This window comes from Dendrobates tinctorius, unplaced genomic scaffold, assembly GCF_039654945.1.
Source record: "Dendrobates tinctorius isolate UK_male_01 unplaced genomic scaffold, ASM3965494v1 ptg000075l, whole genome shotgun sequence".
Taxonomy (NCBI): domain Eukaryota; kingdom Metazoa; phylum Chordata; class Amphibia; order Anura; family Dendrobatidae; genus Dendrobates; species Dendrobates tinctorius.
Genome location: NW_027361743.1, coordinates 49,976,081 through 50,003,579, shown reverse-complemented (window position 1 = coordinate 50,003,579; position 27,499 = coordinate 49,976,081). Strand labels below are relative to the sequence as shown.

General features: G+C 44.6%; 1 protein-coding gene across 1 annotated transcript in view; it reads right to left on the bottom strand.

Moving 5' to 3' along the window:
* Positions 1-17,769, bottom strand: part of FREM2 (FRAS1 related extracellular matrix 2) — a 348,626-nt gene extending 330,857 nt beyond the window's left edge. Inside the window, exon 1 of the mRNA XM_073583262.1 lies at positions 12,621-17,769. Within this exon, the coding sequence (XP_073439363.1) occupies positions 12,621-17,613 (4,993 nt within the window). The 5' untranslated portion in view covers positions 17,614-17,769. The remainder of the gene's footprint in view (positions 1-12,620) is intronic.
* Between the last annotated feature and the right edge of the window lie 9,730 nt (positions 17,770-27,499).

Here is a 27,499-nt window from a genome sequence, read left to right as displayed (position 1 = left end):
ATGAGTTTGTTGCATATGCAAATATGTTTTTAAATAATAATTCAGAAAAGTTATCTTTTAGGGTTTTTTCCCATTTGGTAACTAATCTTGTTGGACCCTACATTATATATTAATATATTTTTTTTCTGATTTTGTTCAAACACTCTCACGTCTCTGCGATTTTGCATAGGCCACACGGTCTGAGGAAAAAAATCAGACAAGTGAACTCCCCCACAGACTGTCATAGGTACGAGTGCTTTAATATGGATACTGTAGCTCTTGTACAAGAAAAACTGAAGTCTGAGGGAGGCCTTATTCATTCTCATGTCAGCGTTTATCACTGTCACGTGTACGTATGCTGTCCTTTTTTTTAATAACAGGCATGTTCTACATTGGTCCAATTTGAGGACCAAACCCACCCATTAAAGCTAATAAGTCCCCCACCCCAAAAAAAGATAAAAAATGGACTCTACACAAATGCCATCTGTGCACTTTCCATTTTTCATTGACAGATTGGTTAGAGAAACATGGCAACTCTCCATTAGGCATTTTTCATAACAAAACAGATAATAGACAATGATAAAAATTGACACAAGGACCAAAAATGGCAGAAAAGCAGATCTATCATACTGATGAAAAAGTGGTTGCTTTTTAGCTGACATGAAAAAAATCACTAAAAATTGTGAATATGGTGACCTTATGAAAGCGTCACTTCAGCGTTTTATTTTTATTTCTGCGCTGGAGTGGTGCCACTAGTGTAAGTTCCCTGACCCCAGTGTTATACTTACCAGCAGTTATCTTCTGCTCTTCCCGGCAGCGCTTCAGTTCCCCAGCGCCATCTTGTGACCACAAATACTGACTGACTGGAAGTCAGAGGTAACAGTCACAAGCTCTCAGTGCAAGTCTATGATGACCTTGTTCTGTCCTCGTTCTGGCTCTCATAGACTAAAGGCCCCTTTACAGTTAGCGATGCACCAGCGATCCCGACCACATTACGACCCGGTCAGGATTGCTGGTGCATCGCTAAATGATCGCTAGTGAGCTGCCACACAGGCAGATCTCACCAGCGATGCAGCAGCGGTCGTTACTTACCTTTCAGAAGCGGCGATCCTGACGTCCTCCCGCCCGCGTCCCAGCATCGCTCGTCGGCGCCAGCAGGAAGCGCCCGACGAGAAATGGAGCTACGCGATCAACGACAGACAGCGGGGGAGCCGGTCGGAGGTAAGTATCACACATAGCGATATCGCTAGCAATATCGCTGCTGCGTCACAAAATCGGTGACGCTTTAGCGATAGCGCTATGTGTAAAACCCCCTTTACATTGAGTACTGACCTCTGGATTGTGCCAGCAAACACTGAAGAGATCTAGAAGGTCACAACCTGCTGAAGACTGATGTGAGAGGTGCTGATAACAGATGAAGATAGCAGGTGGTAAGTATAAGACTAGGGGCAGGGAACTTATATTAGTGACACCACTCCAGTGGTAAAACATAAAAAAAAACAGGTCATGGTGTTTTAAGGCCTTGATATGCTCACACAAAGCCATGCACACAACGTATGCATACACACATACAGACACCACATATACAGCTCTGGCAAAAATTAAGAGACCACCACATCAAAACCCTGTCATGGCCGCCCAATCTCCAGACCTGAACCCCATTGAAAACCTCTGGAATGTAATCAAGAGGAAGATGGATAGTCACAAGCCATCAAACAAAGAAGAACTGCTTACATTTTTGCACCAGAAGCAGTGTGAAGGACTGGAGGAAAGCATGCCAAGACGCATGAAAGCTGTTTTTAAAAATCATGGTTATTCCGCAAAATATTGATTTCTGAACTCTTCCTGAGTTAAAACATCAGTATTGTTGTTTCTAAATGATTATGACCTTGTTTTATTTGCATTATTTGAGGTCTGAAAGCACTGTTATTTGTTTTTTTAAATTTTGACCATTTCTCATTCTCTGAAAATAAATACAAAATTTATTGCTTGGAAATTTGGAGACATGTTGTCAGTAGTTTGTAAACTAAAAGAACAATTTACATTTTACTCAAAAATATATCTATAAAGAGAAAAATCAGACAAACTGAACATTTGAAAGTGGTCTCTTAATTTTTCCCAGAGCTGTATGTAGGAGGCTTGTGATAATGTAAATCTGCAGAACTTCTATTATCTATCTCTCTGTCTATTATCTATATATTTATCCCTCGATCTATCTATTATCTATATATATATTATCTGTCTACCTATCCCTTATCTATCTATCTATCTATCTATCTATCTATCTATCTATCTATCTATAGCTATCTATGTACTGTATCTATCTATCTATCTATCTATCTATCTACAGTGGGGGAAATAAGTATTTGATCCCTTGCTGATTTTGTAAGTTTGTCCACTGACAAAGACATGAACAGTTTATAATTTAAAGGGTAGGGTAATTTTAACATTGAGCGATAGAATATAAAAAATAATATCCAGAAAATCACATTGTATAAATTATACAATTTTGTATTTTGCAGTGAGAAATAAGTATTTGATCCCCCTACCAACCATTAAGAGTTCTGTGGCTCCTACAGACTAGTTAGACACTCCTAATCAACACGTTACATGCATTAAAGACAGCTGTCTTACATAGTCACCTTTATAAAAGACTCCTGACAACAGACTCAATTAATCAGTCAGACTGTAACATCTACAACATGGGCAAGACCAAAGAGCTTTATAAGGATGTCAGGGAGAAGATCATAGACCTGCACAAAGCTGGATTGGGCTACAAAACCATAAGTAAGTCGCTGGGTGAGAAGGAGACAACTGTTGGTGCAACAGTAAGAAAACTGAATAAATACAAAATGACTGTCAATCGACATCGATCTGGGGCACCATGCAAAATCTCACCTCGTGGGGTATCGTTGATCATGAGGAAGGTGAGAGATCAGCCTAAAACTCCATGGGGGGAACTTGTTAATGATCTCAAGGCAGCTGATACCATAGTCACCAAGAAAACCATTGGTAACACATTACGCTGTAAAGGTTTACAATCCTGCAGTGCCCGCAAGGTCCCTCCTACTCAAGAAGGCACATGTGCAGGCCCGTCATAAGTTTACCAATGAATACCTGGATTATTCTGTGAGTGATTGGGAGAAGGTGCTGTTGTCAGATGACACAACAATTGAGCTCTTTCGCATTAACTCAACTCGCCGTGTTTGGAGAAAGATAAATGCTGCCTATGACCCAAAGAACACTATCCCCACTCTTAAGTATGGAGGTGGAAACATGTTTTGGGGGTGTTTCTCTGTTAAGGGCACAGGACTACTTCACTGCATCATTGCGAGAATGGATGGAGCCATGCACCATAAAATCCTGAGTGACAACCTCCTTCCCTCCACCAGTGTAATGGACAGTGTGACCAACCTGTCGCGGACAGTATATGCGTCCGGTATGGTGCAAAGCTGGACGTGGATGGCGGCGCCCGGAGGACGAGGTAGCCTGACCACCGACACGCAGGACCTGCGGCACCTGAAGGCAGGGGGGAGGGGCCGAGGTGGGGCCATTCACAGGAGCTCACGTATAGCTGAGCAGAGCGCAGCGGAGACTAACGGGAAAGGTAAGAAGTGAGGAAGCCAACAAGCACACACAAAGGGATAAACCGGAAAAGGCAGAAGTCAGAAAACCGAGCGGGTACGAAGGGCAGAGACAGAAAGGTAGTCAAGGATCAAGCCAGAGTCAATCAACCATAGAACCAACAGAACAGTACCAAATCAACAGACAAGAGCAACGTGGGGGAGAGACCGGGTCAGCAACAGGATATACTCTCACAGAGCAGGCACAAGCACACAAATACACCAGGGTAAACTAACTCAGCCGAGGGCAGGAGTATAACTGACAAGGATTCTAGCTAACCGAGGCTATAAAAAGCCCTCCCAGTCCAGAGAGAGGCCACAATGATTAACCCCTGGAGCGTCAGTCCAAAACCTATCATAGGATCATGACAGTCAGGACATTAAAAATGGGTTTTGGCTGGGTCTTCCAGCAAGACAATGACCCAAAACATACAGCTAAGACAACAAAGGAGTGGCTAAAAAAGAAGCAAATTAAGGTCATGGAGTGGCCTAGCCAGTCTCCAGACCTTAATCCCATAGAAAACTTATGGAGGGAGTTGAAGCTCCAAGCTGCCAAGCGACAGGCTCAAAATCTTAATGATTTAGAGATGATCTGCACAGAGGAGTGAACCAAAATTCCTCCTGACATGTGCGCAAACCTCATCATCAACTACAAAAAACGTCTGACTGCTGTGCTTGCCAACAAGGGTTTTACCACCAAGTATTAAGTCTTGTTTGCAAGAGGGATCAAATACTTATTTATCACTGTGAAATGCAAATAACTTTATATAATTTATATAATGTGATTTTTTTAATTTTATTTTTGATATTCTATCTCTCAATGTTAAAATTAACCTACCTTTAACCCCTTCATGACCCAGCCTATTTTGACCTTAATGACCTGGGCATTTTTTGCAATTCTGACCAGTGTCCCTTTATGAGGTAATAACTCAAGAACGCTTCAACGCATCTTAGTGATTCTGAGACTGTTTTTTCGTGACATACTGGGCTTCATGTTAGTGGTAAATTTAGGTCGATAATTTTTGCGTTTATTTGTGAAAAAACATAAATTTAGCAAAAATGTTGAAAATTTTGCAATTTTCAAATTTTGAATTTTTATTCTGTTAAACCAGAGAATTATTTGACACAATATAGTTAATAAATAACATTTCCCACATGAGTACTTTACATCAGCACAATTTTGGAAACAAATTTTTTTTGTTTGGAAGTTATGAGTTAAAAGTTGACGAGCGATTTCTCATTTTTACAACATAATTTACAAAACCATTTTTTTTAGGGACCACCTCACATTTGAAGTCACTTTGAGGGGTCGATATGGCAGAAAATACCCAAATTGACACCATTCTTAAAACTGCACCCCTCAAGCTACTCAAAACTACATTCAAGAAGATTTATTAACCCTTCAGGTGCTTCACAGAAACTAAAGCATCGTGGAAGGAAAAAATTGACATTTTAATTTCTCCAACAAAAATTTTCTTTTAGCATCAATTTTTTCATTTTCACATGGGTAACAGGATAAAATGGATACTAAAATTTGTTGGGCAACTCCTCCTGAGTACAATGATACCTCATATGTGGTCATAAACCACTGTTTGGGCGCACGGCAGGGCTCAGAAGGGAAGGAGCGCCATTTGACTTTTTGAATGGAAAATATGCTGGAATATTTAGCGGTTGCCATGTCGCGTTTGGAGAGTCCCTGGGTGCCTAAGCATTGGAGCTCCCCCACAAGTGACCCCATTTTGGAAACTAGACCCTCCAAGGAACTTATCTAGATGCATAGTGAGCACTTTGAACCAACAGGTGCTTCACAAATTGATCCGTAAAAAAAAAGTACTTCTTTTTCACAAAAAATTTTTTTTAGCCTCAGTTTTTTCATTTCACATGGGCAACAGGATAAAATGGATCCTAAAATATGTTGGGCAATTTCTCCTGAGTACACCGATATCTCATATGTGGTCATAAACCACTGTTTGGGCGCACGACAGGGCCCGGAAGGGAAGGAGCGCCATTTGACTTTTTGAATGGAAAATTAGCTCCAATCGTTAGCGGACACCATGTCATGTTTGGAGAGCCCCTGTGTGCTTAAAAACATTGGAACTCCCCCACAAGTGATCCCATTTTGGAAACTAGACCCCCAAAGGAACTTATCTAGATGTGTTGTGTGGTGAGCACTTTGAACCCCCAAGTGCTTCACAGAAGTTTATAACGCAGAGCAGTGAAAATAAAAAATCATTTTTTTTCCTCAAAAATGATTTTTTAGCCCGCTATTATTTATTTTCACAAGGCTAACAGGAGAAATTGGACCACAAAAGTTGTTGTGCAATTTGTCCTGAGTACACCGATATCCCATATGTGGGGGGGAACCACTGTTTGGACGCATGGGAGAGCTCAGAAGAGAAGAAGCGCCATTTTGGAATGCAGACTTTGATGGAATGGTCTGCGGGCGTCATGTTGCGTTTGCAGAGCCCCTGATGTGAGTAAACAGTAGAAACCTCTAACAAGTGACCCCATTTTGGAAACTATAACCCCAAAGGAGCTTATCTAGATGTGTAGTGAGCATTTTAAACCCCCAAGTGCTTCACAGAAGTTTATAAACGGAGAGCCATGAAAATAAAAAATCATTTTTTTTCCCCAAAAATGATTTTTTAGCCCGCTATTTTTTAATTTCCCAAGGGTAACAGAATAAATTGGACCCCAAAAATTGTTGTCCGGTTTGTCCTGAGTACGCTGGTACCCCATATGTGGGGGGGACCACTGTTTGGGCGCACAGCAGGGCTCAGAAGGGAAGGAGCGTCATTTGACTTTTTGAATGGAAAATTAGCTCCAATCGTTAGCGGACACCATGTCGTGTTTGGAGAGCCCCTGTGTGCCTGAACTTTGGAGCCCCCCCACAAATGACCTTATTTTGGAAACTAGACCCCCTAAGGAACTTATCTAGATGCATAGTGAGCACTTTGAACCCCCAGGTGCTTCACAGAAGTTTATAACGCAGAGCCGTGAAAATAAAAAATCATTTTTTTCCTCAAAAAATGATTTTTTAGCTCGCAATTTTCTATTTTCTCAAGGGCAACAGGAGAAAATGGACCCCAAAAGTCGTTGCACAGTTTGTCCTGAGTACGCTGGTACCCCATATGTGGGGGGATCCACTGTTCGGGCACACATCGGGCCTCGGAAGGGAAGTAGTGACGTTTTGAAATGCCGACTTTGATGGAATGGTCTGCGGGCGTCACGCACGTTTGCAGATCCCCTGATGTGCCTAAACAGTGGAAACCCCCCAAAAGTAACCCCATTTTGGAAACTAGACCTGCCAAGGAACTTATCTAGATGTGTGGTGAGCACTTTGAACCCATAAATTCACAGAAGTTTATAACGCAGAGCCATGACAATAAAAAATCATTTTTTTTCCACAAAAATAATTTTTTTAGCCCCAAATTTTTTACTTTCCCAAGGGTAACAGGAGAAACTAGACCCCCAAAGTTGTTGTGCAATTTTTCCTGAGTACGCTGATACCCCATATGTGGGGGTAAACCACTGTTTGGGCACACGTCAGGGCTCAGAATAGAGGGAGCACCGTTTGAGTTTTTGAACGCAAAATTGGCAGGAATAAATGGTGGTGCCATGTCGCGTTTGGAGACCCTGTGATGTGCCTAAACAGTGGAAACCCCTCAATTCTAACTCCAATCCTAACCCCAACACACCCCTAACCCTAATCCCAACCCTAATCATAACCCTAGCCATAACCCTAACCCCAACACACCCCTAACCCTAATCCCAACTCTAACCCTAACCACAAGCCTAACCCTAATCCCAATCCACCCCTAACCCTAATCTTAACCCTAATTCCAACCCTAACCCTAATTCCAACTCTAGCCCTATTTCTAACCCTAACATCAACCCTAACCCTAATTTCAACCCTAACCTTAATTCTAACCCTAATGGAAAAATAAAAATATGTTCTTTATTTTATTATTTGTACCTGCCTATGTGGGTGATAAGGGGGGTGGTGAATTACTTTTTTTTTTATCACTGTTAGAGTTTATCACAGTGGTCAAAATAAATGAATGAATCTGCAGCATTGCAGATTCGAGCGGGTGCACTGGGCATGCGCCCGCCATTTTCCAAGATGACTGCGCCCATGATCCCGGACGGCGGGACACCGGGAGCCAGAGCGGGACATACTAGGTACCGGGAGGGGTGAGGGGGGGATCGGACTGCGGGGGGAGCGGAGGGAAGGGGCGGGGGAGCAGATCATGACAGCAGCGGCCGATCGCTGCCGTCAGTCCGTGGTGGGGGCTGATCGCCCCCGCCAGCCGGTGTGGGGGGGGGTTAGTGTCTTCAGCCACGTCTGATGCTACTGCAGCATCGGCCATGGCTGGATTGTAATATTTCATCAAATTTCATTGATGAAATATTACTATTGCTCTGCTTGGTTGTTTCACTTTTAACAGCCAATCAGAGCGATCATAGCCACGTGGGGGCTAAGCCACGCCCCCTGTGGTGAAGCAGTAAGCCTCCTGTGTGTGTGTGTGTGCGAGTCGGGTGACCTTTCAGTGACCCCGGTCACCCGACCCGCAGTAGGGTGATTTATATCATGACACCCACGTAGGTGTCATGGGCCGTATTGGCGCAGCTTTTCATGACGCCTACGTAGGTGTCATGGGTCGTGGAAGGGGTTAAAATTATAGACTGTTCATGTCTTTGTCAGTGGACAAACTTACAAAATCAGCAAGGGATCAAATACTTATTTCCCCCACTGCATCAATCTATTATCTATCTATCTATCTATCTATCTATCTATCTATCTATCTATATCTATTTATCTATCTATCTATTCTGAGGGTTCTGGCAGTGAATTTACTGTACTCGGCTGACGAAACGTCGGATTTGTTTTGAGATGTGTTTAAAAATTGGGCAGCATATGCATGGTCCGTACGTAGGCCGATTTTTTTTTCTCGCACCCAACTTGGATTGGTGAGTTTCGTCCAATATTCGCGGCCATACACAGCATCCGTGATTTTTTTTCCTCAGTCCCATTACAGCTGAAGAAAAACTCACAGATGTGCACTGCCTCATTGAACAATATTGGTCAAAGTGCAATGTTTTCCCGCATTGCGCTACTCCATATTTTACGCCCTAAGATGTAGTCTTGTATTGACAAGTTTGATCTGTGATCTCTCAGTCTGTAAAAAACATGTACAAGTGAACAGCTCCATAGACTTTGATGGGTATTTGTTATTTCCGTGAAAACCATCGTAAGAACATGTATGTTAAAAATGGACGAAAAAAGGAGAAATAGCCAGCTCACCGATATTACAAGGTGCACGGAACTCCGTCCTGATGACATTTGAACAACGTAGAGAAAAAGGTTTGATGCTCCAGCTCCTTGTAGAAAATTTCAAAATGTACTCAATTTATATTAAAACATACAAGACGCTCTTGGACTGCACTATAGTGAACAAGAGAACAGAGCGACGCGTTTCAATCGCCGCCGCAGCTTTAATAAAGATTGCTGTGGTTATCTAAACGCGTCGCTCTGTTCTCTTGTTCACTCTAGTGTGGTCCAAGAGCGTCTTTTATGTTTTAACTAGCTGAAGAGCCCGGCACTGCCCGGGCATAGTAACTAACTATGGTTAGTTATAACAAATTATAATGATTATATATATATATAAAGCTGAGTGTAGAGCCCCGCCCACTCCGCATAGCCACATTCACTATAATATCCCACATCATCTCGTCAGCCACAGCTACCGGACAACTACCACTAATATCCCACATCATCCCGTCAGCCTGAGCCACCGGACTACTACCACTAATATCTCACATCATCCCGTCAGCCAGAGCCACCGGACTACTACCCCTAATATCCCACATCATCTCGTCAGCCACGGCCACCGGACAACTACCACTAATATCCTACATCATCCCGTCACAGCCGCCAGTCTACTACCCCTAATATCCCACATCATCCCGTCAGCCAGAGCCACCAGATTACTACCACTAATATCCCACATCATCCCATCAGCCAGAGCCACCGGACAACTACCACTAATATCCCACATCATCCCGTCACAGCCGCCGGACTACTACCACTAATATCTCACATCATCTCGTCAGCCAGAGCCACCGGACTACTACCCCTAATATCCCACATCATCTCGTCAGCCACAGCCACCGGACAACTACCACTAATATCCTACATCATCCCGTCACAGCCGCCGGGCTACTACCCCTAATATCTCACATCATCCCGTCAGCCAGAGCCACCAGATTACTACCACTAATATCCCACATCATCCCATCAGCCAGAGCCACCGGACTACTACCACTAATATCCCACATCATCCCGTCACAGCCGCTGGGCTACTACCCCTAATATCCCACATCATCCCGTCAGCCAGACCCACCAGACTACTACCACTAATATCCCACATCATCCCATCACAGCCGCCGGGCTACTACCCCTAATATCCCACATCATCCTGTCAGCCAGAGCCACCAGACTACTACCACTAATATCCCACATCATCCCATCAGCCAGAGCCACCGGACTACTACCCCTAATATCCCACATCATTCCGTCAGCCAGAGCCACCGGACTACTCCCCCTAATATCCCACATCATCCCACCAGCCTGGGGTCAGAACCAGAGCGCTGTGTACAACGGTCCTAACTTCCCTTTAAGAGGGGCCTGGTGTCAGAACCAGAGCACTGAGTGGATTTGCCCTGACTTCCATACCAATGATCCCTTTAATAGAAGCCTGGGGTGAGAATCAGAGCACTGAGGGATTTACCCTAACTTCCATACCGAAGATCCCTTTAAGAGAGGTCTGGGGTCAGTACGAAAGCAGAGCATGGATTTGCCCTCACTTCCATACCAATGATCCCTTTAAGAGGAGCCTTAGGTCAGAACCAGAGCGCTGAGTGGATTTGCCCTGACTTGCATACCAATGATCCCTTTAATAAAACCCTGGGGTCAGAATCAAAGCGCTGAGTGATTTGCCCTGACTTCCATGCAGGAGATCCCTTTAAGAGAGCCTGGGGTAAGAACCACAGAGCTGAGTGGAACGGTCCTAACTTCCATACCGGGGATCCCTTTAAGAGAGGCCTGGGGTCAAAACTAAAGCGCTGGATGGATTTGCTCTGACTTCCATACCAATGATCCCTATAAGACGGAAGATGTGCATATAGGATGGACGATGTGTGATGTGTATATGGGCATGGGAGGGGGGATTCATTTCTGTCATGTGCTCTCTGCTCCTTTTGGGGGGCAGACAATGGCTGGGAGCTTATGTTCCCAGGGATGCTAGATTTCTCCCACCATGTCAGTGTCTGCTGAGGTGTTGTCAAGTGGGAAAACTTGCTCATAGCAACCAATCACAACTCAGCTTCTTTTAACCAGCTCTGGTGAAATAAGAGATGCTGAGTGATTGGTTGCAAGGAAAACTGTTGCTCATAGCAACCAATCACAGCTCAGCTTCTTTTGAACAGCTCTGGTGAAATGAAAGATGCTTCGTGATTGGTTGGTGATACACACATACATACATTCAGTTTTATATATATAGATATAAATTGAGTACATTACGAAATTTTCTACAAGGAGCTGAAGCATCAAACCTTCTTTTTCTATATTAAAATTGGACGTCTGAATGAGATCTAACGGTTGGCCCATGGGATGGAAAAGCTGTATGCAATATCTGCTGTGAAATATAGTATCAGGCATGCGGCTGACATTTAACAAATCTCTACATGCTGCAAAATTTTTCAGCACAGAAAGTGACATACGGCATACGAGGGGTAAAATTCACAATGAACTTCAGCAACATCTGCATGTGGATAAAGAGTTTACTATGAATTTCCTGGGTGTTTGAGGTGAAAAGTGGTGATAAATTTGTGGCCAATAAATCTGCTGTCCTTGGACCAGGCCCAAAAGCAATTCTGGAGCATCTCACATATTTTTTTTTTTATCTATGTCTAATCCAACAGCTATGAAAATGGAGGCATATTAAAGTACAAAAGAACCTGATAGAAGTCTTCTGATGCCTTAATACAGTTCCTCACAATGCAGAGGTCATATGGGGCCATAATATGACAGTGTGCATGAATAAATGTAACTAGTTGGCCCGTGCAAAATTTTCGCACATTGGTCATCGGGGGCGCAGGCAATTTCATGAAAAACAAGCTGGTTAAATGTAAATGTATTTCATGAGCTGATGAACACAGTCAGGTATTTATATATGTAGATTGATAATACAATAAATTGGTTTGATAAGTTGAGGGCAAAAAATGTCTTCCGGTTGAGGTGCCACCTGCAGGTCATTGTGTCTTTCTGCAGGTTTATGAAAATGAATGTTTAAACTGTATTTAGTGATCATATTGTGAATGCGGGGTGTGTTTGGCTGTTTTCTTGCTGAAAGGATCAAGTTTACCTTTCAAATGGTGTATTATGTGTGTGTTTGGAGCAGCTTTGTGGTAGTGTGCTTTGGGGTACTGTGGTGCCACCTGCAGGTCATTTTTCCTTACTGCAGTTTTATGAAAATTAATGTTTAAACTGTATTTTGTGATCAAATCGTGGATATGTGGTTTGTTTGGCTATTTTCTTGCTGAAGGGGGCAAGTTTACCTTTCAAATGGTGTATCTTTTGTGTGTGTGGGTGCAGTATGAACAGGGATACAAAGGAATCACTGAAAAACAGTGTTTAGAAATAATACAATAGATTAGCAGCATGATGGAAGAGAACAACTCATTGATTTTGCTAGTTAATTTATCAAGGGAAAGTATTTATCATTAAGCTATGTCATAAATGTATGATAGACACAAGGACCACCACATCTGTAGATACCACTCCATTACGATGTAAATGACAACTGCTTTAAAAATGCTGAGATAAACACATATTATAGTAATATTTCAATTATAGGCAGCATTGTAATATAAACAGAAACCAATAGCAAAACATTAATAAGTGATATAATATACTTTCATAGATAGATGGAACCAAATGGTTTGTACAGTGATTACCTTGGGTGAACTGGTTGATGCTGTGGTTCCCCTTGTCCAAGTTGATAAGGAATCCATGACTTGGGCCTTGAGTAATTCGGATGCGGAGAGAGATGTGGGCGCTATCTCTGTCTTCTGCTTTAAGGACCTTATTGGTGATCAAGAAGCCCAAATGACCAGTGCCTAAAATACGCAGAGTTGGGGCCCCCTTATTCACTACAATCTGTGGCACCCCGTTATCCACAGCTATAATCCGAATCTTCATCATCTGGGGCTGCCGGGTCTCATAGACAGTGTCAGGAAAAACATAGAAGTCAGTGTGCGTTCCATCAGTCACCGTGAAGGAGAAGCTGTCCTCAGTGGACTCGGTACCATCATGTTTGTAACTGATAAGGTTATCATTGAGATCTTGCTTTGTAAAGGAGGTGACTGATTTGGTATTATTGTATAGGATCTTTCCATGAACTGGCACCTGTGTGATTATAAATTTAAGACGTTTATCTCGGGTATCTCTGTCCTCCACGGTAAGTTCAAAGGGGGTGATCAGCTTATTCTCGCTCTCTCTCACTGCCAGTTCATGGATGGTCAAAACTGGCTTCTTATTATCAACATCAGTGATGGATATTCGAAATGTGCGGAAAACTGGGTTATATCCATCAGTGACCTCAAATTCAAAGCTGTCCATCTTTATTTCATCATCAGATGTATGGGTATAATAGATTTTATTACCAGCTAACTGCAACTGGGTGAATGATGTGATAGGGACCCCTGGTAGATCGGTGCACTCCAAATGTCCACGCACAGGAGCCCTGGTGATGCTGAAAATTAAATGTTCATCAGGGCTGTTGAGATCACTAGTGCTAAGCAGGTCAGTTGTAAGTGTTACCTTCCCTCCTTCTTTTAGAGATACCCCTTTGCTAATCACATCTGGAAAGACCATATCGATGCCCCCAACGGTCACATAAAAGTATCTATCAATGAGAGGATTTATGCCATCCGTAACATCAAATTTGAAGAGATCCCGAATTCCCTCTTGGCCAAAGTGATGGTACTGTATTAATTCTTGGTCCACCTCATCCTGAGTGAAGTTCATACCTAGTGTAATGTTTTCAAGGCCACCATTTGGTCTTCTCCGTTGTAAGAGCCCTTGCCCAGGCCCATAACGTAATATATAGGTCAAAGTCTTGTCATCAGAGTCCAAATCTGTTGCTTTTAATACTTTATTATTAATTAGTTTTATTTCCTCAATTTCTATCTCTAGTCCATCATTAATGGTCATTCTCGGAGTTTCATCATCCACAGGTATAATCATAATCAGAACAGTTTTGACCACTGAATGTTTTCCATCAGATAGTTTTATCTCAAAGCTGTCTTCTTTGGTCTCGGAGTCATCGTGTTCATAAAGGATGGTGGAGCTTTCCTTGATGTCATCAAGGCTGAAGCTATCAACTATCACAGTGCCATTAGTGAACTGGTTCACAATATGTCCATGTTTGGGTGGCTTTGTGATGAAGAAGATAAGGTCATCTGCTGGAATATCTGCATCTGCCCCATTTAGTATTGGAATATCAATAACAAGACTCATTCCCTCCATGACAACAAACTCTCTCATAAAGATCTCTGGCTTTTCATCATTGGCTGGTATGATAACAATCGGCAAAAAATGTTTTTGGGAAAAATTTATGCCATCCGAACAGTGGAAAGTAAGTCTATCTTCAACTGGTTCCACACCTTTGTGGATGCTCTGTACATAATAAATGTGTCCCAATCTAATATCTTTCAATGTAAAGGCACTAATAGAAGTCCCTGCTCTAGATTTTTCAGAACCTGGTGCTGGTGAGATATTTTCAAGATATCCAGATGTAGGTTGCACTACAATAGTGCAAAGAATGTCATCATTGGGAGTGTCGTTATCTTGAGCTTTTAAGTGGGAAGATGTAATCACATTTTTTTCTCCTTCAATCACTGCAAATTGGTCACCCACTGAAACAATAGGCGGCTGGTTATCCAGTGGAAGGATGGTCACTTGAACACGAACTCCAGTAACTCTATTGCCGCCAACAGTCCATTCCTCAGACATGTCAGATAACGTTAAATTGAAAGAGTCTTCTTTTTTCTGCAAACCAATTTCTCCGAATGTGTGAGAATATACAACAGCACCATCAATAATGTCCCTTTGAGAAAATCTTTCAGCGCGGATGCCATTCACCAAAATATCTCCAAAGAGTGGTGGATCTTCCACAATGAAGGTTAGCATGAGATCATCCGTATCTGCGTCAGTTCCTTGAATGACATTTGATGTGATTTCAGCAGAGCTTCCTTCTAAGACATCCAAATAGGAGCCAATTGTTCCAGAAGGTAGCATAAGTCTTGGCACTTCATCATCCACTAGTCGCACAGTGATTTTAATGATGATTGTAAGCACGTGCACTCCATCACTAACATCAAGGGTGCAAGAATCACTTGCAGACTCCTCACCGCTGTGCATATAACTTATTCTTCCATTTCTAATGTCATCCAAAACAAATGTCTCGCCAACATCCATCACATGATTGGAATACAGTACTTGACCATGTCTCGGAGACTGGGTCAGGGTGAATGTAATTTTGTCTTTACCTGTGTCTGCATCTGTGGCATCAAGTTCTGTGGGAGTGATAATGTGACTTCCTCGTTCAAACACAGTAAATCCCGTATTAATAATACTCGGGGGCTTGTTGTCCACAGGCTCCAGAAAAATTGTAAAATCCCCTTCAGCTGTATTCCCAGACATATCCTCTACAATATAGTGAAACTGCACTACACGTGGAGTAATGCCAAGTTCCAGGTCAGGTGGTTTGTAGGCAATTTTGTGATGGTTTACCTGGGCTTGTGTAAACTCTGTAACAACGTGGTCTGGATTTTCTGTAAGAACCAGAAATCCCATCACAACTGGGTTGTTTTCATCTGTGTCAGTAGGAGGAAAGGTCACGGTGTATTTGAGGTCCCGATCATCAGAGTCCAAATCAGTGTATCGCAGGAACTTTCTCCTAAAGTGGGTTAAATGATATTCCTGTACCACCATCCTGAGGGTGGTACCTTGGTACAATTCGGGAGGCAAGTCATCTATGGGATTAATTTTTACTACAAATGTGTGTTCACCAGACTGATTTGGAGGATCATTGTCATCTTGAACCCTAAAGACAAATTGGTCCATGACTGGGACAGTGCTGTGTGGTCCAATATGCTTGTAATATAATTTACCATCTAATATGTCTTGTTGAGTCCACTCTTTTACGTCCTTTTCATAAAGATTTAGTCCAGGTAACAATTTCCACTCTGAAGGGTCTTGAGGTATCTCAGATTGACGTAACACTATTTGGCCAAGTATTGAGTAGGGTAAGTCCAATATGAAACGTATTGTTGAGTCTTCTGAGTCAATATCTGTTGCACTCAATACGACTGGAGTCACGGATGACACTTCTTTCTCGGAGATCATTAATCCTGTGTTGGCATTGACTATAGGAGGTTCATCATCAGTTGGCACTACTGTTATTGGAAAGAGGAACTCAACCTGGTGCTGTCCATCTGTCATGCGGAAGATGATGTTGTCGCTGTAGGTGTCACTCCCATCATGTTGATAAATGACTCGACTTTGGTCCAGATCTGAAGCAGTAAAAAATTTGGAACCCTCTGGTGAACCAAGCAGGTATAACTGTCCATGCCTTAGTCCATCTAGTACAGTCACTTTAACATCATCAAGATTGTCCTCATCACTGATTTGTAAGTTTTGGGCACTAGAGAGGGCCCTTGATTGCCCTTCAAATAGAAGCTGCCCAGTGTTGCGTGTAACGACAGGAGCAAGTGTATTCATAGGTTTTACAACAATCATAAAGGAGAAGGGCTCAGATACTGCTCCTTCAGTGTCCACCACCTCCAATTCTACTTCAAAGATGCGCTCATTGTCAGAGTCCTCAGGTGGGGGTTTGTAAGCAATCCTAAATTCCTGAAGATCCCTCTGATAGAAGGAGGTAATGGGCAAGTTGCGGTCATCAGTACTTACAATTTGTCCTTGTCCTGAACCAAAGGAAGAAGTGATATTAAATACAAGATCCCCAGGGTCAGATTCCAAGTCCTCTGCAGCCAACATGTCAGGAGTGATGGCTGTCATGACAAACTGATCCACCTCCATCATCATCATTGCTATGAAGCTAGGCTTAGGCTGAGTGTTCTCCAAACCTTCCTTGATCCTGACCAGGATTTGGAAATGCTCTTGCTTTAGTAAATTCCCAACTTTATCATGCAGCTCCACCAACATTGGGATATAGTCCTTGTTGGGTGACTGGGTGGAAGCTGTGTGTTGGTAGCGCACCCCTTGCAGCAGAAACTCTCCACAATCCACCATATGCCCAGCGCTGTGCACCACCCGGCCATACCTGGGCAATCCAGCAAGGTCCAACAGTGGGGTGATCCTGCACACTTCAAAAGTCCTATCATAGGTGAATTCCAGGACCTTCTTATCCATGGGGTTACTGGTGCCCAGCAGCTTGTCCACTGTCAGAGGCATGTTCCTGGTCACCACCTCCAGCTGGGTGAAGAGCACCTCCACCTCGATCATGAAGGGTATGATCACAGTGCTGCTCTGGGTATCGTATCGCAGCTGAAGCTTCACCCTGTCTCTGGCAGGACTGCGGGCACCCAGGTGAGAGTATCTGACTTCCCGAGCTCCAAACTCACATGGGAACCTGTTAGGGGAGAGGTGCCCGGGTCCCTGGGACAGAGGGTCATTGCTCAGGACACTAATGTGACACTTGTCTCCAGGCTGCACTTGTATCACCAGGTCCAGGACAGGGTCCAGGTACACAGATCTCCCAAAAGGCACCCTGATCCCATTATTGGCCACCAGGATCTCCTCTTCCAAAGGTCCATAAGTCAAGGGTGCAGCTTCCAGCACGCCCCTCTGTGCCCATGTGTGTCCGGTCAGCAGCAGCAGCCACAGTCCCAGCACTAGCACCCTGTGCGTCCGCGGCTGGCGCATGGTGAGGGTCGCAGGTGGGCGCAGCGTCTTCTCTCTCGTTCACTCGTCCTGCGGGGTCATTCAAGCAGCAGCAGCAGCAGCGGTGGTCGGCGGCAGTGTGTGCGATCTGCCCCCCTGAGCCTGCACTCCGGGCTGCTCCCTGTGAGGCTGCCTCTAATCTGCTGGGAGTCCCAGTGCAACAAGTGGGAGGAGGCAGCGGAGACTGGGAGAGCTATTGGTGCAGGGAAGGAAGGGGTGAACGAGCGAGCAGCTGCCTGCCTGTCACACTGTCACCAGCAGCAGGTGACCTGCTGCTGGGACGTGTAGTCCCCCACACTCTCCAAAAGCAGTGATCAGATTTACTCCTTCCAGCAATGTTTCCCTACCAGGGCTCCCTCCACACAATGGAGAGAAAGTATCCTGATTTCATCCTGCTCATCAGCTGTAGCCAAACCCCAAAATATAGCCCCAGCCAGTGGGGTGATGTGCTACCTGTGCTGGGGAGCAAGGGAAGTATTCAGAGTCCCTTCCACCAGTTTAATACTGAACTCCTTATCCCCCCAGCACATGGATTTCTTTTTACTTCCTTCAGCTGATGGAATTATACTTTGCCCTTTGATTTTTTTTCTGCTTCTTGCAGAAATCTGACATAAAGATTTAAAACCAAAAAGTTATATATAGTTATCGTATATATTTTTTGTTTAACTATTTTATTACCCTACCTAAACCTAACCCTAATTCTAGCCTTAGCCCTAACCCTTGTCTTAGCACTAAACCCTAGCCCTAATGCTAGCCTTAGCCCTAACCCTAGCCCTAGCCTTAGCCCTAACCCAAGCCCTAACTCTATCGTTAGCCCTATCCCTAACTGCAACCTTAGCCCTAAGCCTAGCCTTTCCCCTAACTCTAGCCTTAGCCCTAACCCTAGCCCTAACTCTAGCCTTAGCCCTAAACCTAGCCCTAACTCTAGTCTTAGCCCTAACTCTAGTCTTAGCCCTAAACCTATCCCTAACTCTAGCCTTAGCCCTAACCCTAGCCCTAACTCTAGCCTTAGCCCTAACCCTAGCCCTAACTCTAGCCTTAGCCCTAACTCTAGTCTTTCCCCTAACCTTAGCCCTAACTCTAGCCTTAGCCCTAACCCTAGCCCTAACTCTAGTCTTTCCCCTAACCCTAGCCCTAACTCTAGCCTTAGCCCTAAACCTATCACTAACTCTAGCCTTAGCTCTAACCCTAGCCCTAACTCTAGTCTTAGCCCTAAACCTATCACTAACTCTAGCCTTAGCCCTAACCCTAGCCCTAACTCTAGTCTTTTCCCTAACCCTAGCCCTAACTCTAGCCTTAGCCCTAACCCTAGCCCTAACTCTAGCCTTAGCCCTAAACCTAGCCCTAACTCTAGTCTTAGCCCTAACTCTAGTCTTAGCCCTAAACCTATCCCTAACTCTAGCCTTAGCCCTAACCCTAGCCCTAACTCTAGCCTTAGCCCTAACCCTAGCCCTAACTCTAGCCTTAGCCCTAACTCTAGTCTTTCCCCTAACCTTAGCCCTAACTCTAGCCTTAGCCCTAACCCTAGCCCTAACTCTAGTCTTTCCCCTAACCCTAGCCCTAACTCTAGCCTTAGCCCTAAACCTATCACTAACTCTAGCCTTAGCTCTAACCCTAGCCCTAACTCTAGTCTTAGCCCTAAACCTATCACTAACTCTAGCCTTAGCCCTAACCCTAGCCCTAACTCTAGTCTTTTCCCTAACCCTAGCCCTAACTCTAGCCTTAGCCCTAACCCTAGCCCAAACTCTAGTTATATAGGGTATCTGATGTGATAGACCTAATGGAAAAGAGAAGAATTATCTGGGTAGAAAAGCAAAATGAGCAATTGTAAGTGCACAATGCCATATAATATGATGACTGCAGTATATTAAGGGGATAAAAACCTTGATGGGGAAACCAAGCAGCTGAGAAGGTGTATTTAACCCCTTCACCCCCTGGTGATTTTCGGTTTTTCACTCTACTTTATACCTTCCCATCTTCCAAGTGCCATAACTTTTTTTTTATTTTACCCTCAATATGGCCGTGTGAGGGCTTGTGTTTTTGCGGGACGAGTTGTACTTTTGAACGACACCATTTCTTTTATCATATACTGTACTGGAAAATGGGGAAAAAATTCAAAGTGCGGTGAAATTGCAAAAAATGTGCAATTCCACAACTTTTTTTTTTTTTTTAAATTTACCATGTTCACTAAATGCTAAAACTGACCTGCCATCGTGATTATTCAGGTCAGTATGAGTATGCAGATAGCAAACAAGTTCAGGTTCTTTTTTTTATTTCAGTGGTGAAAAAAAATCCATAATTTGTATTAAAAAAAGTTTTTGCGTTTGTCGCCATTTTCTGAGACCCGTAACGCTCTCATTTTTCGGAATCTGGGCCTGGGTGAGGGCTTATTATTTGTGCCCCAAACTGAGGTTTTTATTGATACCACTTTAGGGTAGATATGATGTTTTGATTGCCTGTTATTGCATTTTATTGCTGTGCTGTGGCAACCAAAAAAAATTCTGGCATTTAGATTTTTTATTTCGTTACGCTGCTTGCCGATCAGATTAATTTACTTTATATTTTGATAGATTGGACATTTCTGAACACAGCGATACCAAATATATATTTTATACATTTTTTAAAATTGTTTTATTTTTACTGGGGCAAAGGGAGGGTGATATGAATGAAATGTTGTGTTTTTTTTTAAATATTTTTAAATTTTTTTTTCACTTTTTACTTTAACCCTTTAAAAACCTAAGATGTGTATATCCGTCACAGGTCACCTGCCCCTGCCTGCACATTTTTCGGCATATGACAGCTTATGTGATCAGCTGTCATGTGCCCCTAACAGCAGCGGGTGGAATCACGATCCACCTGTGGCTGTTAACTAGTTAAATTGGTGCCTGTCACATGATCGCCGGGCGCTGATGGGTTGGCAAGGCAACCTGGGGTCTGCAGGAGACCCCTGTGGTTGTCATTGCCGAACCCTCTATGAGTGCTGTCCGGTAGTTGGCCCTCACAGCAGATGAGCATTATTGTTACACATAGCAGGGCCGTAGCCCTGCTATGTGTAACACAAGTTGATCACATGATCGCAGCTTTTAGTCTCCCATGGAGGCTTTTGAAGCTAGTAAAAATATTTAAAAAAATATTCTGAAAATATGCACTGTGCTATAATGTTAATCATGTCGCTTGACATTATGTATACTTTTCTCGCATTCCTAGACAATGTATATTTTGTAAATACTTATGTTCTATGCTTATCATGTAATTTTATTTATTTTTTCAGTACATTGATGAAGGTCACAATGACCAATGATCGTATGTACTCTACCTTATTAAATACTTTTTGCATCGGAATCCACTTGTGTGTGCCAAGTTCATATGCTGTATATTCACGGAGTGGGATCCTACTTGTGCACCACTACTTAGGGTTGTGCCAACGGTTTTGTCTGCTACGAACTCGTAATGACCTGGATAATCATAATAGCAGGTCCGTTTTAGCATTTATTGAACATGGTAAAAAAAATTGTGGAATTCCACTTTTTTTTTTGCAATTTTACCACACTTGGAATTTCTCTCCCATTTTCTTGTACACTATATGGTAAAATCAATGGTGTAGTGCAGTTCAAAAGTACAACTTGTGGCACAAAAAAACCCCTCATATGGTCATATTTGCAGAAAAATTAAAAAGTTATGGCTCTGGGAAGAAGGGGAGCAAATAACGAAAACCCAAAAAACTGAAAAGCCCAAGGTGGTAAAGGGGTTAAAGGCTGGGGGTGATCGCTAGTGCTATACATAGTAGGGCTTTAGTCTTGCTAAATAAATAAAAAATCATGACGTCCTATGAACGAGCCGGTGTTCACAGGAGCATTGTAATGACAGTCACGGGGGTCTTCTGCAGACCCCCATCTGTCCTGAGAATCCATCGGCGCAGGGTGCCGATGGACTTGTGCCAGCCGATGCATCTGCTAAATGTCGCTGTCAGTGATTGACAGCGACATTTAACTGGTTAACAGCCAGAGTTGGATCTGGGATCTGTTAAAGGTACTTGATGGCTAATTAAATATACGCCCTAGGCAAAAGTTTAAAGTGGGGCCCCAAATGCTGATATTGTAAAATCACACATTTAGGTTACATTACATGAGCAAGATACAGGTGGCAGAGGGGCCTGGAGCCAGTGCTGGCACTGTGGCCCCCCGTATTCAGGGGCCTTATATCAGCCAACGGGTCTGCCACTATTAGCATTACACAGGAGTGTTGCTAGGGTCAGAAAAAATTGGGGGCCCAAGCCCCAAGACAAAGAGTTGTCCCCCAACCCCCTCTTAATTTTGTTTTAAACACTGCAGATAACACAGCAGGGCTCCCAACTGTCCTGGATCCAGCGGGACAGTCCCGATTTTGACACTCCCACCTGTGGGATTGTAGTTTTCCCCGCACTGCAAATCAGCTGCCACGCCCACCTGTCATTTCAGAAGGGACTGTGTACCGATCGCCATACAATTCCCTCTATGCACAGCACACTCCAGAACAGAAGCCCTCCCTGGCTCACGAAACCAGTCACATGACTGTGACCTCATCCTATGTAAGACCAGAGAAAGCAGTGATAACTCTCTGAGAACAGATAATATAGTAGATGTCACCTGCAGTCCTATGTAACACCACAGATAGTCTTACTCTGAAACGCTATGGCTATGTTCACATGCATTTTTTTCAGTAGCCAAAACCTGTCCTATTTGCAGTAAAAATGTTCAGAACACCTTTTTTTTCAGCTTGTTTTCTGGTGTTCTTTACACTTTTTCAGCTTTTCTTAAAGTGAGGATGTTGCTTTGTCTACAGTATGTTTAAGGCCACGTTCACACGTTGAGTCAGCATTTGAGTTGGGTCAGCATTTCACATCAGTAAGTGCAAATCAAAACCAGGAGGGTGAGAAATCCAGAAGTGGTGACGTGTTTCTATTATACTTTTCCTCTGATTGTTCCACTGCTGTTTCTGCATTACAAATACTGATGTGAAATACTGACTAAATACTGAATATGTAAATGAGACTTAATAGTTTAATTCACCAAAACCACTTAAAAAATTGCAGTGAAAAATGCCATTGCAATATCTGCAGCTTTCTTTTTTATATTCTTCCATTGCTTTCTACGGGTGAAAACACACTGAAAGAAGTGACACACAGCAGATTTAAAAAGCGCTACAGTCCTGAAATTCAGTCAGAAGAAATACAAGCGCATGCAGGAGATTCCGGAAATCTCATATGTTTTGCTGGCACTTTAAAAAGCCGATCTTGGCCAAGTTCATATGCAGAATTTCTGGAGCTTTTTCTTCTGCAAATAAGAAGTTTACAGCATTTTATAGCACAAGCAAAGACTGAGATTTTCAGAGATCTCCTGCACACCCTTTTATTTTCTCCTGACTGAATTTCACAACTGCAGCGTTTTATAAATCCGCAGCGTGTCACTTCTTTCAGCAATTTTTTTCACCCGTAGAAAGCAATGAAAAAGTTTTAGAAAAGCTGCAAATGTCACAACGTTGTTTTTCGCTGTGTTTTTGGTGAATAAAACTAACTTTATTAAACATGTACTGTAGACAAAATGAATACTATACAAAAAAAAACCAGCAAAAGCTCAAAGGGTCTGTGTCCACAATCAGTAAACTCTGGATGCTGCGTACATCCGCAGCATCCAACCCGCAGCGGCCAGATGTTACAGCATAGTGGATGGGATTTCTAGAAATTCCATGTCCACTATGCATCCACATATGCCCGCACTTCACCTGCAGAGACGGACATGCAGTACGACTCTCCAGACCCCAGCATGTCAATTTATCTTGCATAGATGCGATTCTCCGCAAGAGAAATCTCACCCCTACGATGTATTGGACGCGGTGATTCCGCACGGTTCAGTAACCACACGCGGAATCACCTGCGTTTAACAGATGGCAGCACTTTGGATGGAGCACATGTCCGCTGTGTCCAAAGTGCTGCCATTTCCGGATCGTCTGCACATACCCTAAAAAATGGGTGTTTGAAAGCAGTGTTTTTACTGCCAAGAGAGCAAGCTTTGGCAGCAAAAAAAAATGCAACAAAAACACTGATTCTTATGCACACCTGTACTATATATATATATATATATATATATATATATGGATGGTTTACCCTTATTATTTCACATGGGAATTCATTTATTTCTATATAATAAATCCCCTGATTCAGCAGACTATATCCCTGCCTTGTGTCATCCAGACAGTAGTGACAGGAGGTCGCCCTGTCACATTACAAGCAGTGATTAGTGACTGCGGTCAGAGCTGATGCTGATCGCTGCTGTATGTGGCTGTGAATCCTGATCCTGCAGCGATCAGCACTGAGCTCCGGACCACAGTGAGTAAATCACTGCACTCTGACCTGTTATTGCTGTTCTTACCAGGTTCTGCGACTTCACTTAGGCATATCCATTTGTAGGGGTTGGTCCAGGGAAGGCAATTAGGTGGTGATGCTGGTGATGATGCTGATAGGCAGGGAAGGTGTGCTGTGCTTAGGTGGTGCTGATCCAACAGGCTGGGGGGGTGACCCACTTCTTGACGCAGACAGACTGGAGACTGAGACAGGAAAGCGTGTTCAACAGGTCCGTATTTTATTCACACCCTCCTGACGACCTCCACAGTTCATGACAGGACTTTGACAATTTTCTTCTCACACAGACCCGGGTACCTGTACTTGTTCTGTGTCACCGTCGTGGCGTCCTCTGCGGTTCACCTCACTGTGGCTGCCCTAGGCACGTCCACCACAGCGTTTCCCCATTCAGAGTACACCGGTACCTATTCTGCTCAGACTGTCTCCGTCTGATGCTCCTGTGTGCCTGGGTCACCCCCCGTGACCGTCTCTACTGTCTGGTGCTCTCTGAGGGCTCTTCACTGAGCAGCAGACCCTCCTTGCTAGTGAGCTTCCCTGGCTGACTGAAGCTTCTAGAAGCTTACTTCAGTCTTTATACTCACAGCCTAGGTAGCCCCACCCACTGTCACCTGACAGTCACCTCTGACCAATGAGAGTGACCTTGACCTCTGGCAGTTACATAACCTCTCTCATGGCAGTTATATAACTACCCTTTACAAGCTCCCCACTGCCCTCTAATGGTCACTCTCAATATGACACCCTTTTCTCTTCTTTTCAGTGCCTCTGTCAGGTCAACCTCCCCACTTTCTCCCTTCCTTTAACCATTGTCGTCCTCAACAATCTCTTCCTCGGGTGAAATACTTGCCAGAGACCTGGCACTGTCATGGTCGGCATCTGGGTCACACAGACCCTCTGTCACACAGACCCTCGGTCACACAGACCCCTTTGTCACACAGACTCCTGGTCACACAGACCCTTGGTCACACAGACCCCTTTGTTACACAGACTCCTGGTCACACAGACCCTCGGTCACACAGACCCCTTTGTCACACAGACTCCTAGTCACACAGATTCCTGGTCACACAGACCTTTGGTCACACAGACCCCTTACACATGTACCCTGTCTGTCTGTCCCCTCCTTGTCCCGTTGTCCTTTCAACCTGGAAAAGTCGTGGTCGTCATACTCTTTGTACCCGGGACCTGCTGAATACACATTTTCTTGTTTAAAATAAATAACACTTTAACATTTCAAATTCACTACACAGTTTTCCACATTTGTTGCAATACGTTTTTATCAAAACAGAGCTCTTTTTTTTTTCTTTCCCTCTTTTTTTTTTTTTTAAAAACATAACTACACACTAAAAACATGTCAACCTGATGAGGACAGGGGTGCCCCATTCCTTTAAATAAAACACTCTCATTAGGCATCCCTGATGCACCAGGAGGATATGTTTCCTACAGGGACGCGGAACAGTCCCCTCATTGTGCAACGGTGCACTACAGTCCCGGCAGTTCAATGTAGTAGGTGCTCCGGGCCATCTCCTGCCGCCGATGTCTCATCAGAACAGGGGGACTCCACAGCCGTGGAGTCTCTGGGATGTCAAAAATACCTCTGGGCCTTGAGTGTCCCTGAAGCTCGAGACCCAGGAGTCCTCGTCCTTTTATGGAGGCTTGTACCCCTCAGGGCAGGCGATGACGGCTAACGCGTAATAGCCGCGGGGCAATACTCCTTGTAGTAAGTGCCCCAGTCTCCTTCTTGTAAAGCCCGGCCATGCCGGATGGACGCCACACTTAGGTAAACTTTTTCTCCAGTGGCGCGGTCTCGGATAAAGCCATACCCTTTCTCCCGGTTGGCGTGCACCAGCATCCCGATAGAACATGGAGCCGCCATGCCCGCTTCTCCTTTTTCATGGAGCAGCCCCCAGATCTCCCGCTCTCTGGCCTTTTTTCCTTCAATGACCTCCGCAACCCAGGTGGAGGGTCCGGTATAGGCCGCAGAGTCCGGTGGGCGGGGCGAGGTTGAGGGCAGAACAGCAGCAGCCACAGGCTCCGATGGTGAAAAGGCCGCAGCCGGCTTTGACAGTGACGTTGGCGCGGCCGCAGGGGAGGCCGCAGCTGGTATCAAGGCTTCCACGGGCTCCGGCAAAGCAATCTCAGGTAGGGCCACAGATGAAGCAGCGGCCGCACTTTCCGGTAAGTCAGACACTGCAGCTGATGGCCCGATTTCAGTAGTGGCTGGGAGTGGGACCGATGCGTTGGAAGTCAGCTTGACGGGGGCCATGCCGTCGCTCAGAGTGGGAGGCACCACAGCGTAAAGAGATGGGTGGGGAGGCCGAGGATCGGTGTCAAGGCCTCGTGGTCTGTCTGCTGCATGGTGCATGACGGGGTTGGCCTGGGGTTTCTACCGGCGGGGCTGGGAGCCCGCTCACCTGCCCAGCCGCCGCGGCTTCCAGTAGACTCTCCTACCGCTCCTTCATCGGCTGTAGATTTTCAGGGTCCAACATGAGTGAACAGTTCTCTTCAGACGAACACCACTCCCCCCAGGGGCAGATTTGATAAAGCCCCGGGTCATCCAGTACAATCAGCAATGTCTGTTTCTCTTTCTTTGGGCGCCAAATCACCACAGCCATTTTATTGGCAGCCAGCAATCCACAGTCCAGTTTTTCTTTTTCATTTTTTTTTTTAATTTGTAATCCACAGGGTAGAGCAACCAAACAATTCTTCACCCCACACAGCTTGGGGGCCTTTGCTACTTGGTGATGTTGTATTGGCGGCAACGATCCTGCCGACTACGCCAAATGTAGGGGTTGGTCCAGGGAAGGCAATTAGGTGGTGATGATGCTGATAGGCAGGGAAGGTGTGCTGTGCTTAGGTGGTGATGATCCAACAGGCTGGGGGGGGTGACCCACTTCTTGATGCAGACAGACTGGAGACTGAGACAGGAAAGCGTGTTCAACAGGTCCGTATTTTATTCACACCCTCCTGACGACCTCCACAGTTCATGACAGGACTTTGACAATTTTCTTCTCACACAGACCCGGGTACCTGTACTTGTTCTGTGTCACCGTTGTGGCGTCCTCTGCGGTTCTCCTCACTGTGGCTGCCCTCGGCACGTCCACCACAGCGTTTCCCCGTTCAGAGTACACCGGTACCTATTCTGCTCAGACTGTCTCCGTTTGATGCTCCTGTGTGCCTGGGTCACCCCCCGTGACCGTCTCTACTGTCTGGTGCTCTCTGAGGGCTCTCCACTGAGCAGCAGACCCTCCTTGCTAGTGAGCTCCCCGGGCTGACTGAAGCTTCTAGAAGCTTACCTCAGTCTTTATAATCACAGCCTAGGTAGCTCCACCCACTGTCACCTGACAGTCACCTCTGACCAATGAGAGTGACCTTGACGTCTGGCAGTTACATAACCTCTCTCATGGCAGTTATATAACTACCCTTTACAAGCTCCCCACTGCCCTCTATTGGTCACTCTCAATATGACACCCTTTT